We start from the raw sequence: 13,671 nt of genomic DNA on the forward strand, positions 1-13,671 counted from the left end.
ACAATGATACAGTTGTTCAACCTGTCCTTTTATATGGATGTGAATCCTGGATTCTGACAAAGGCAAATGGAAAAAGGCTGCAAGTGTTTGAAAACAAAGTACTAAGGAAAATATTTGGTGCAGTGCAAGAAAATGGAGAATGGAGGAGAAGACATAATCAAGAGCTTACCTAATGACTTAAGCAAGATCAGAGCACAGAAAATAAAATGGGCAAGGCATATCACAAAAAACAATGAGAGAAGGAGTGTGAGATAGATTTTGGAAGCTGAGGTAAAGGGTATCAGACCTCAAGGTAGACCAAGGCAATGATGGGTAGAGAACATAAAAACTAATCTGAAAAGAATAGGCAAAGATGCAATAAAGTGGAAGGAGATTGCACAAGATAGGAGGAGATGGAAGGCTGTAGTTAAGGGAGTTATAGACCCCTGAAGCCTTTCAGGCCAGAGGAAGAGAGAGTGGGTGTTAAATTAGACAGGACACAAATCACTAGAGAAAGACTATTTAACAGTTTAGAAGATCATCACGTCCAGCCCCCTGCCCAAGAGGCAGGAAGTCAGCTGGGGTCATAGGATCCCAGCAAGATAAGCATCCAAATTTCTCTTGAAGGCGTTCAATGTAGGTGCTTGAACCACCTCCAGTGGCAGGCTATTCCAGACCTTGGGGGCTTGGACAGTGAAGAAATTCTGCCTTATGCCCAGCTTGAAATGATCTTGCAGGAGTTTATAACCATTAGACCTCGTCATCCCTTGGGGCGCTCTGGTGAACAATCGTTCCCCCAGATCCTGGTGAACACCCCTGATAAACTTATAGGTGGCCATCAGATCGCCCCTGAGCCTGCGCTTTTCTGATTCTCTTTCTCTAGTCTGGGTGCATTATAGTCCTTCGTGCTGTAGGGATGTACTATTATCTGAATTCTGCAGGAGGGAAATTGAGCCACAAAGAGGTTAAGGGCCCGCTCCAGATTGGGAAAGTAAGTACACCTAAACAGAACTACTGCTTACATTACAGAAAGTAAACCAATATGACTTAAATTCATTTGACATCTTCATTTTGGACTGCAGTATTCCCTAGGTGTCTAAATTTAAACTTCCATGTACAGCAAAAGCTCTGTTATCCGGCACCCGTGGGGAATGGGGGGGTGCCAGATAACTAAATATACTGGTTACCTGAGAGGTATCTTTGCCTGATTGGGCTGCTGCCCCTCCTGCGGCATCCATTGCACCAGGCTTTCACTCCCTGCTAGGGGACAGGGAAGGGGGCCCCACGCAGCTGCTTTGCCCCGGGCCATGGCCTGAAGTTGGCAAAGTGGGACTCGGTGAAACCGGAAGTGGGGCTTCTGGTTTTGCTTTTGCCACATCAACCGGCATGCCAGTTAATAGAGCATGCTGGTTAATAAAGTGCCAGATAACACGGCTTTTACTGTATGTGCAGAAACAACTGTTTCTGAGGATCTAGATATATAGCTTCTAGCTGAGCTCTACTGTGATTCAGATACTAGGCCAAGTGGCACATAGGGTGCTCCTTTGTGTTCTAATTAGAAATACTCAATTAATCGAGTCTGCTCCACATTTTAATTAGAACACTCCAGCATTGCTGCAGTGTCATGTATATTAAGCCCCATAACATTTTAAAATGCCCATGGGGCTCTTTAGCTAAACCTTGTCAAATGAGGTTTAGATAAAGCATCCCACAGCCATTTTAAAACACTCAGGGGGTTAATGCAGTATCTCTTAACAGCTTTCATACCAATCTGTAATCATGTTTGCTCTTTAGAGATCAAAACCAACTTTGAGAACTTAATTTTGAAGTAACATGTAGATCTGGAAACTTTTGATTATGGTGAGAGAACAGAACCTCTTGCACATGGATTACACTAACCTGTTTTTATTCTGACTTATTTTTATTCCAGCAGTCTTTCCTGCCCAGAGCAAGGGGGCTAGACCCAATGATCTCATGAGTTCCCTTCGAGCCCTAAACATCTGTGAATACGCATGATGCCATGGCATTTTAATTAGAGCAGCTGCACGGGAACCACTCTGATTAAAACGGTCCCCTACCCCCTGAGCAAGTGTTTCGGTAGCCATAAATTCCATGAAAGAAACTGAAGAAACCTAATCTGCTTGGTGTGTCTGGAGCATTCCTTACACATACCAACAGTATAAAGTCCAATACAAAGTACTAGAGCTATGGTCACGTTCAAAACCAAGAACACAGGATGTGAGGGTTCCCTCCAGCTTTCCTACAGCTTGTTAATGGTTAAAATACTTTTAAGACCTGGTTCTAGGCCTTCCTTGGTCCACTCTAAAGAGCTTCAGTCCCCCACTTCCCAGAAAACAGTCTGTACAGAGTAGCACTCAATCAAAACTGTGATCCTGGGCAGCCATGAATACAAGGCCCTGTCTACACTTCACATTTATACCATGAGTCACATATTAATTGCAACATAAATGACAAGGCCACTACATCCGCATCCAATTTAAGTGCCACAAAATATCAAATCAACAATAAAAATGTTCTTTATAGAACATTTTTATAGCTGGCTTTCATTGCACCTTAAATTGAATGTGTAACAGGTCTCAAGCCAGGGCCAACAAGCAGCTGATTTTTGGCTCCAGCCAGAAACCACATCAGGGTCTTGAACCAGTGACCTTATCAGCTAGAGCCTGACAAGGAACTCACCAGGGTCTCAAACTGGCCACAGTGTGGTCCCTGGCTATAGCTGACAATCAATTGATTGTCAGCCCTGGTTCTGGATCTGGAAGTGCTTAGCTTTTGGCTTCCCATTGCTGGGTTCTGGCTTGCCGGTGCTGTTGGCTTGCCCAGGCTCCCCCTGCACTGGGAAGTAGAAAGGATACAAGTTGGATCTGATTCCCAATCCCAAAATTCCAACTTCTGCTATGCATGGCAGCAGGACTAATTGTATGGATCAGATCCCATTGCACCTGTAAATGAACATGTATCAAAGACCAAGAGTCACAGGGCCAGAACAAGTGCAAGCAAGGGCTCCTTGACTGGTATCTTAGTGATTAGAGCACTCAGCTGGAGGTAAGGTAGCGAATCCTGGATACCGGTCTTGGCTCCCTGCACTGTCTATGCATTCTACCTTAGTCTTCGAATAACATTCAAACAAAACCTTGAGCAAGCAGCTATCACTATGGTTTTTAACACTTCTTTCTTCCTTTTTTTTCAGATTCTCTTGTTCATTTTAGCTGTATGTCTGTCCAGAAATATCAAGAAGAAGAAAATTTGCCCACAGGATTAATATATTTTTTTCGTTTTGTTATATGGCATGGCATTTCTGATGATTGTGTAATACGTCAGAAGGCCCTTTAAAGTCAGTAGAATTATACCTGTTCAATCTGAGGAATTTTGGACTAAGCCTTAAAATGCCATAATTGCCATGCTATATTGTATTTTATATTTAGATACATAATTAGTATTGCTTATAGTCTTGGGCAGTGGTTAGCAGCCGTTTCCAGCAACGGATTGGAATGGCCCAGCTCAAAGCCAGTGCTAGGAACCAGCCACTGCTGCTGCATCTGTCCCCTGTCTGGCTGCAACAGGGCTAGTGGAGAGTTCCCCATCACTTGGCCATCCAGCTGCCTGGCCACAGTGCAGCACAGTACAACACAAGTGAAGTCCTTGCTGCCAAACACTGCCAAAGCCCCAGCTCTGTGGCCTGGTCCAATAGCCCATGGGTCATAGATTGCCACCCCCTGGTCTTGGGTATAATGTTTATTGAAGATATATGCATAATGAAGTACTGAGTAACCATTCTGTTTCACTGAATACTGTCTCTTTAAAGCAACCTTTGAAAGGGTACTGGCTCAGCAAATGGTTGTAAAACAGAAGGAACCACAGATATTCATCACTCAATTCAAAATCTAATTACTTGGTGTCTGACAAAATCTATCAGTTTTCTTTTTATTATGATGTTTTGAAAAATCCTCCTGTCACAGATTACCCAGGGAAGCACTTGCTTAGGACCCCGAACATTTAGGAGGAAGAAAGGATGTGAAAACATGCTCAGAGGCAGATTAATTCACAGGCTCTTTATGATAAAGTACGTTGCAATTTGCACTATGGCATATGCAGATCATGTAACTGTATGTTACAGTTACTCTCTTTTTTCAAAAAGATCAAAATTGAGCAGGTTCTAATTATATTTATACCAAGTTTCTTATAGTTTCCTGAAGGGAACTGAATCCCTTCAACTCCTAGCATCTTGCAGTAGTCATCATTTCATATCTTATTCTGGGCCCTATAATCCTCAAAATTTTAATTGGATTCAATGGGGGGCTTTTCCTAAAGGCTTAATTCAAATTCTGCAGATTGGTAGTTGGGGGTAATTCTGTGGTGGAAATCAGTGGAGTTATTCCAGTGTAAAACTAGCAGAAAAGGGGAATGGGTCCATACTTTGTAAAGCACAATTTGAGGCTAGTGCAAGTGAGCTGGCTTCTAGTCCGAATTCTTAAAAAAACCCAAAAAACTACCACTCATCCTTCTACAAACCCAGAAAAGACTGCCTAGCATAAATGTGCCATGGAAAAATTAGAGTGCAAAGTCTTATTAAAACTGAGTCAGAGTTTCTAACTCTTTAAATAAATCAACCAAATTTTTCTTCTATATTCAAATAAAGATTGTTTTGTCTTCAAGAAAAAAATCAGTAACCAATATTCTTCTGTTTTCTTTAATGGAACTAATTACATTAACATGAGCACAGTGATCTCATGGTAACTTAAAATAAAGGGCAAATTTTTCCTTTCTTTAAAAAACACTCTTAAATCTCAGTTATGTTAAACATACATACAGACAGTCTGACACAATGCTTTGATCATAGATCTTAAGGAATTTATCCTTTACAACAATAAGGTGATTAGAAAAGTCTGTCTTATTCAGTATTTTGGAAGCCTAAGTCCCACCATGAATTTTGTCTTAGAAGTAATAAGAGTTTGTATTTTAATTTTCCTTTAACTTATTTTCTCTTAATAAAAAACTGTAAAACTTCATATCATCATACATAAAAATAGCAAATACATAGTGGAAATGATTTGCTGTGGGGGAGAATGCTGTAGAACATTTTAACACTCCTAAAGCCCTACACATTGTATCTATTATGCAATGATCTTGTTAACTGCACAGTAAATTTAGACAGGGCATACATGTAAATTAACAATAGGGCCTTAAAAAGGTCCAACCAACTATAAAGTTATTGCTCAAAAATAGGTAATAACTTTATAGCTGGTTTCTATCCAGCTTTAATTTGTATGTGTAGGCAGTCTTCAGCTGGAAGACTCAACCACAGTTTCTCAACCTTTGCAATCTCCCAGCCATGGGTTGTTCCACACACCCCCAGGACTAAGATCACAGCCATGCCTCAAGTCTGCCGGGTCTAAGAGTCCCGCACCTGATGGGACTCTGTCCCACCTGCACCACACACATGGGTATGATTGTATCTAATGTGCAATCCCACAATCATGCCTCCTACCATGTGTGTGTGGCATGTCAGGAAGTGCGATTGCATGGATTGTGCATTAGATCTCATGGTGTCTTTACCTGCACTTTTAGAGGGGGCGCTAAGATATACACAGCCAAGTATTTCTGGTATAGAACTTGTGAAGAACATGAAATACTCTCTTGAAATGCTTTAATGTGTGAATAAAAATGAATGGTTTTCACATGCAGCAACACTTTCAAAATCTGTAACTGTTGGAGCAATAAAAATGTTTTAAGACAAGTGTTGTCCTTCTATATAAAAATATTTTAAAGCCAGTTTAATTTTAACTAGAGCTTTTTAAAAGTTGAACAGGGTTGGCAATCCTCATTGTTTTACCATAGATGGTAAAGGTATTTGGTTTATTACTTAAAGTTCCAGCTTCTAGAGACATGAATGGAGATAAAAGGATCCCACTGGGTAGAGACACAGCAGGAATCCACTTCAAGACCTCTGAGTTACCCATCTCTGTTGTAGGGGTGAAAGAAAAGAGATGGAATTATACTTATCTGTACCCATATGGACTGATTGTCAATGGCTGTATATTGGGGAGGAATACAAAGCACCATTCAAAAGAATGATGTAACAGGTACACTCTCCATGCAAAGTAGAGCAAGAAGCCATTTTGTTCTTTGAGTTCTGCCTAGGAACCAAGCGTTTCTACATGGTCCTAATGCAGGACAGTGCAAAATCTTCTCTACTGAACTCTGTCTTTTTCAATATCCATTGCAAAAATCTCACATGTCTTAAAGCCTAGCATAGCTTTCGCTATTTCCCAGTGTTAAAGTGCTTGCAGCTGCAATTTCTCAAGAAACTGACAAGTGTATGAGAATTAAAGGTATAACGCTAAACTGATTGTACATCTAAATTCTAGAAATGATGGTTTCTTTTGAAGCCAGATGCTGAACTACAATACAGTTCCTAACTGCACTAAAAAAATTGGCAAGATCTTATTGTACTTCAATAGCTTCTGTCTAAGAAATTTTAGAAAGTTCAACATTGCTACGAAAACAAATGAAGTGAGTCCAGCTGTATCCTGATTCTCGAGTGGGACTCTATACTAAAAATGTAATGGGCATGGGTTTATTACAAGGTTCGGATCTTTCATTTCCAATACTCAGTGGCTGACGTGATTGCTGATCACATCATTCTTTTTCCAAGAACTACCTCCACTCATTAATCACTAGCAAACTGTTTGCTTTTTTTTTCATTTCAAGCTGAACTGTTTCATATACTCATATTGTTTTGCATTAAATTTTTATGTCTCTGTGCAACAGTGTTGCTATGTCACCTCATTCACAGACATGCAAATATCATCCATCTATCAGCTAGAATGAGTCATTCAAAACCTCTTTGGTAGCACACCAATGTTCCCTATACAGATTAAAAACAACAAGTACAATTTAAACGTCATCAAAAATCAGTCCAATGTTGATCTCATTTTTGTTTGTTTGAAAAGAAAAATACCATTCATACACACACAAAAATTCCACATCTGTAGAAACAAGTTTTAATTATTCTACACCAACGTTGTAATAACAATGCAAATTGAAGAAGTAGGTGATGTGTAAAACATTTGTTCATTAACTTTAGTTTCTAGTATTGCTTACGATGGACAACTGAGTGAATAGCAGCTGTCTTGTCAAAAACATTTACAGAATAACAGTGAGCTTTGACAAACCTGAGACAAACAAGTCAGCCACTGAAATATTTGTGTATTTGTTTTCATATTATTTTAAATTTTTCCAGATAAAAATTCATTTTATTTTAAATATCTTATTAATTTTATTTTGAAATATCTTATTTCAATCATAAGATATTTTTTAAAATTCACAATAGAAAAAAATGTAGTTTAAATCTCTTGTAATCATGCAATTAGTAATATAAAAGATATCACCCAGAAAAATCCTTGCCTCTTGCATATTTTCTGGATCATAATGGCTACATCGTTATTTTTACACCATATTAAAAAATGCTAGTTTGCTTTATTTCTAGGTGAAATAACTAGCATTTCTTTGGAAGAGGAACTGATGATGACTCTTTATAGATGTGCAGCAGTTTTTTCCCTTTCTCTTGAACTTTCATTGCATTTCCCTCTAGCTGTATTCACGTCACACTTTCAGCAAAAATAAAAATCACCACAAATGCTAAGTTTGTTAATTAATTGGTGTATGTTCTGATAATTCTCCTATTTCAGTACTCCCTGGATGACTGTATAACTTACCCTGGGCTGCATCTAATAATACAGTACATCAGGAGGCAGTAAAATACTCATAGTCATAGTACTTAGGGTAGAAAGGGACCTAAATAGATCATCAGGTCCGACGCCACCGCCCCGGACAGGAGTTCACAAAAGCAGTAATATACTTGCTTGTAAATCACTGAGCCCATGAATTTTGCAGCTTATCTGATTATTGCTAAACAACATTAACATTTAGAGTTTAAGAAATATTCCTGATATACCCTTTCTCTATTGTTTTTTTCCAAACACCACAACGATTGCTAATTGATCCTTGACAAATTATCCCCTTTGTTTAAAATATGTACAAGACATGATTCTTATGTGGGTGCAACCCCATGGGCACATCTCCACATGCAGAGGCAAGCACTCTTTGTGGCAAAAATAATAGGAGCACAAATTTACGTTGCTACTTTTTGCCACAGTGCACACCCCTGCACGTGTGGGTTGGTGTGGGGCAAATTGCCCCACTTCAAGGAAACTGCCATTTTCCTGCTCCTCCCACCTCCCACCGTGCTGGGGCAGCCAGGGGACAAAGAAAGCAGTGGAGATGCTCTGGCCAAGAACCAGAGCATTTTGGGAGGACCCAGCTTCCATGTCTGCTGGCGCACGTTCCTCTTCCATGCGCTGCACTACCTTTTTCCACGCTGCTTATTTTTTTGGGTTTTTTTGCTACTGGGATTTCCTGGTAGCAAATTTTGTCCCCATGCTGTGAATTTGCAGCACAGAGCACATTTTAACATCCTGGGAGTTTGGTTTGTGGTGCCGTAAGGAGGTTTGTGTTGTTAAACCACGCATGCCTGCATGTCTGGATCCAGCCAAAGGGTTCAGTGAAGTTTTTTCTAAATCTTAACAAGGTAAGTGAGTAGAGAACTCTTCCCTTTAATTTTCCAAATTAATCATTATTAATTAATATTCCAAACGAATGAATGTGGTTGCCTCAGAAACCACTTCTCTCTGAGTGCCACACTGAATGATCCAGCAGCAGAAATCCTTAGTCTGGATGCCCCTTCATAAATATTAGGGTAGTATCAATAGTATCAATGGTATCAATAGCAGGGCTCGGTCCTTGGACCGATACTCTTTAATGTCTTCATCAGCGACTTGGACGAGGGAGTGAAGTGTACTCTGTCCAAGTTTGCGGATGACACAAAACTGTGGGGAGAAGTGGACAAGCCGGAGGGCAGGGAACAGCTGCAAGCAGACCTGGATAGGTTGGACAAGTGGGCAGAAAACAACAGAATGCAGTTCAACAAGGAGAAATGCAAAGTACTGCACCTAGGGAGGAAAAATGTCCAGCATACCTACTGCCTAGGAAATGACCTGCTTGGTGGCACGGAAGTGGAAAGGGATCTTGGAGTCCTAGTGGACTCCAAGATGAACATGAGTCAGCAGTGTGATGAAAGCCATCAGAAAAGCTAATGGCACTTTATCATGCATCAGCAGATGCATGACGAATTGATCCAAAGAGGTGATACTTCCCCTCTATCGGGCGCTGGGCAGACCGCAGTTGGAGTACTGCATGCAATTCTGGGCACCGCACTTCAAGAGGGATGTGGATAACCTGGAGAGGGTCCAGAGAAGGGCCACTCGTATGGTTAAGGGCTTGCAGACCAAGCCCTACGAGGAGAGACTAAAGAACCTGGACCTTTTCAGCCTCCGCAAGAGAAGGTTGAGAGGCGACCTTGTGGCTCCCTATAAGTTCATCACGGTGGCAAAGGAGGGAATTGGTGAGGTTTTATTCACCAAGGCGCCCCCGGGGGTTACAAGAAATAATGGCCACAAGCTAGCAGAGAGCAGATTTAGACTAGACATTAGGAAGAACTTCTTCACAGTTAGAGTGGCCAAGGTCTGGAACGGGCTCCCAAGGGAGGTGGTGCTCTCCCCTACCCTGGGGGTCTTCAAGAGGAGATTGGATAGGCATCTAGCTGGGGTCATCTAAACCCAGCACTGTTTCCTGCCTATGCAGGGGGTCAGACTCGATGATCTATGGAGGTCCCTTCCGACCCTAACATCTATGAATCTATGAATCAAAGGGGACTATTACAAGACTTCCTCGGCTGAGAACTTTTTGCCTCATCTTAGTTTTTAAGAAGTCAAAAGTCTATTACCTTGTTTGAATACTTATCATGTATGGCATTTTGTGTAACTATAGCCAGCAGCTCAGCAAACTTGTGAACCTTTCTTTTTCACACTAATTTGGGTTTGTGCTCTTTTCTGTTATAATTTTTTTGTTAATGTAGGGAAGTAGTGATATTTTAAGAGAGCTATAAATTCAAATAAAATGCTTGATATTATGTTTTTTGTGGAGTTACCATATGAAAACAAAGCTATGCACTTTTGGACATAAATCTGTTATGATAATCAAAATATGAAAAATATGTTATCAGACCTTGATGTTTATTTTTAAAGGTCTGAAATTCTTAGAAAATCCTGCAATTTGACAATGGTTCTTTAGAAGATGCCATATAGATAAATTGCTTTGTATTTATATTTAACTATTTACTCTTGATATGCATTGCAACAGATAAATATCATGTTTCCTCACTCGTTGTTTAATCCTGAAATAGTGGTGTCTCCATTGCTTTAGTTGTCCCTTGGCTCCTTCAGCATGGTGGGAGCTAGGAAGAGTGGGGAAATGCAATTTCCCCAAAGCAGGGCAATTTTTCTGGCACCAAACCACGTTTGCTGCAATAGTACCTACTGTGTGCATCTACACATGCTTTATTGTGGAGTAGATTAATTATCTGAGCAGTAAAGCGTCACCATGTGCACTGGTGGTATTAGGTTGTAGCAAGCGTATTAGGTTGTAGCAAACTAATTTACTCTGCCGTAAGATAGTACTGTCACTGATGGCAAGGTAGCTATGGTAAGTCCCCTATCTAGACCCTTCCCCAGCCCAGGACTTGAAGCTGTGCTGTTGCTCTCCACCTGGCATGGTGGAGACCAGGGTCCCAGCTGTGTTGCAGGTGGGCAGCAAGCCCTGCAGTAGTGCTGGGATGCGTCCCTCTCCAGGCACTGTGGCAAGCACCTACTTAAGGTACTATCTTATGGTGAAGTAAATTCATTTGTTACAACCTAATAGGTCACTGACAGTACTATCAGTGGTGGATTAATTTACTGCAATGAAACGCACATATAGATGCTGACTACAGGCATATATTGCACCCAGTCAGCCCAGCCAGCTGGGGGTCTGCTCTGCCCCGGCTCAAATTGCTGCTGTCCTGGGCACATGTGTAGCCCCTGTGCCTGGGATTAGTTTACTCCAGCTCAAACTGCTGCAGAGTTTATTGCTTTCCATTAATTGCAAGTATAGATGTACCCACTGTGTATTGTTTAGGCATCGTATATTTTGCTCATGTTTTCTGCTATATGCATATTGGTATGCAGTCAAGGTATGTCATACAGATATCTTCTTTCAAAAAAACCCCAATGCATCATACATTTTGTTATGGTGTAGGGCATGGGTGGGGGGGCATGCTATGCATGGCCTATATCAGGTGCTAAAATGGCTGGCTATATCTCTGAATTTATTAGTCAGTTCTTGTACCGCTGCCAATAACATGCTGTGTGATCATCTGCATAGGTAATATCTCCTTTCTTCTTTCCTTTGTCTGACTTTCTGATTTAGATTGTAAACTCTTCAGGGTGGGGGTTTTCTCTTACAAGGGATATTTGTATGGTGCCTAAGGGGGCGCATAGCATTGAAGCTGGGGGAAGCAGGCAGATGTCCCTGGAAACTTCAGGAGAAGGTGGGGCATGGCCAGCTGCCTCCACATTGAAGGTAGAGGACACTGGAAATTTTCAGGCCAGGGCATAGGGCATTGCCAGAATCATGGGATGTCTTCTGGAAGCCCCTGGAAAGTTTGAGGTTGTGGGGGTGGCCTGACCAGTGCAGCCATGGTCACTCTGGAGCAGGGGCTACACCCAGTTGAAGTGATAGAGAAAACCATGCAACAGGACCCACACCTATGTGTATTCACTACTCCTTCCATCCACCCTTCCAGTCTTTCTTCTATTCTTCCATCCACTCCCTCACAACTAGACCCTCACCCACTCAGGGATGCCGAGACCTCATGGGCACTGCTGCCAACCATGGATGAACCCATCCCATCCTCCTGGCAACAGCCCCTAAGGAAACTGGGGGACTCTGGCGTAGACACCCACACAGTCCAATGGGTCGCCAACTGGCTAGAGAGCCGCACCCAGAGTGTGGTAGTGGATGGGTCCTTCTCGGCCTGGAAGGACATGGGCAGTGGGGTCCCGCAGGGCTTGGTCCTCAGCCCCGCCCTGTTCAACATCTTCATCAGTGATTTGGATGAGGGGGTGCAAAGCACCCTGTTCAAATTTGCTGATGACACCAAGATGTGGGGGGATGTGGGCACAATAGAAGGGAGCAACAGGCTACAGTCGGACCTTGACAGGTTACAAGGATGGGCGGAGGAGAACAGGATGGGGTTCAACACAGACAAGTGCAAGGTGATGCACCTGGGGAGGAACAACCGGCACCATACCTATAGGCTGGGGAACTCCCCTCTTGTCAGCACGGAGGTGGAAAAGGATCTTGGAGTCATTATTGACTCCAAGATGAACATGGCTCGGCAGTGTGGGGAGGCAGCTAGGAAGGCCAACTGTACCTTGTCGTGCATCCACAGATGCATTTCAAGCAGGACCAAGGAGGTGATCCCCCCCCTCTATGCGGCACTGGTCAGGCCGCAGCTGGAGTACTGCATCCAGTTCTGGGAGCCGCACTTTAAGAGGGATGTGGACAGCATCGAGAGGGTCCAGAGGAGGGCCACTCGCATGATCAAGGGACAGCAGGGCAGGTCCTATGAGGAAAGGTTACGGGACCTGAACCTGTTCAGCCTCCAGAAGAGAAGGCTGAGGGGGGAATCTTGTGGCCTGCTATAAACTAGTCAGGGGGGATCAACAGGCACTGCGGGAGTCCCTGTTCCCCCGAGCGCCGCCAGGAGTGACCAGGAATAACGGTCACAAGCTGGCGGAGGGAAGGTTTAAGTTGGACATCAGGAGGCGCTACTTCACGGTCAGGGCGGCTAGGGTCTGGAACCAGCTTCCAAGTGAGGTGGTGCAGGCCCCCACCCTGGGGGTTTTTAAGAGGAGGTTAGATGACCATCTTGCTGGGGTCGTTTGACCCCCAGTACTCTTTCCTGCCATGGCAGGGGGTCGGACTAGATGATCTGCCTAGGTCCCTTCTGACCCTAGAAACTATGAAACTATGGATTCCTCCCCTTCGGTGCTGGTCCCCATGTCAGCACAGGATGCAGGAGCCAAGTTGCACCTGCAGCTGGATCTGAGCTCCCTTGACATCTTCTCAGGCATGGTCAAGAGCAGGGAGCACAATGCACAGGACCAGGGGGGAAGATCCAATACCACAGAAATTGAGACCAAGGACCTGGGCTCAGAGTCTGTGTCCCCCACCCTGTGGGAGTCCTCTTGAACCTGGTCTTCAACCCTGCAGACCACGTGGGCCCCAGGATGCAGTTCCCCACACATCTGCCATGGGTGTTCAACTCCCACTTCTCTGACACCTCACTGGCCCCTTCCAGATACATAAAGGGACCGTCAGCCCTCCCCCTACCAACACAGTGGCCACTGCAGCCAGCCTTCCCTTCAACTTCTGCGGATGAATCAGGCACCTATGGAGGATGCTGTACAGCCTGAAATGGTGCAGTTCACCTCCACGCCACATGACCATGCTGGGGACCCAGGCACTGGAGGAAACGTGAAGCCTCTGCAGGTAAGGGGAGGGGGAAGGAAGGGGGAACAGGGGGACCCACAACTGTTACTGGCCATCCCTGCAGTCATAGCCCTCTCTCAGGTTGTTGCAGTCAAGAAGCCCAGGAGGGGTTGGGGTGGCCGATGCAGGGATGGAAGTGCATGGGGGAAGGATGAATTGCTCCACCCTGACCACTCAAAG

General features: G+C 43.5%; 1 protein-coding gene across 1 annotated transcript in view; it reads left to right on the forward strand.

The window, feature by feature from the left end:
• TSPAN19 (tetraspanin 19) overlaps positions 1-3,262 on the forward strand; it is a 35,098-nt gene extending 31,836 nt beyond the window's left edge. The window contains exon 9 of the mRNA XM_025205555.1: positions 3,191-3,262. Within this exon, the coding sequence (XP_025061340.1) occupies positions 3,191-3,262 (72 nt within the window). The remainder of the gene's footprint in view (positions 1-3,190) is intronic.
• The last annotated feature ends 10,409 nt before the right edge of the window (positions 3,263-13,671 follow it).

The sequence above is a fragment of the Alligator sinensis genome, unplaced genomic scaffold (genome assembly GCF_000455745.1).
Source record: "Alligator sinensis unplaced genomic scaffold, ASM45574v1 scaffold976_1, whole genome shotgun sequence".
NCBI classification, from domain to species: domain Eukaryota; kingdom Metazoa; phylum Chordata; order Crocodylia; family Alligatoridae; genus Alligator; species Alligator sinensis.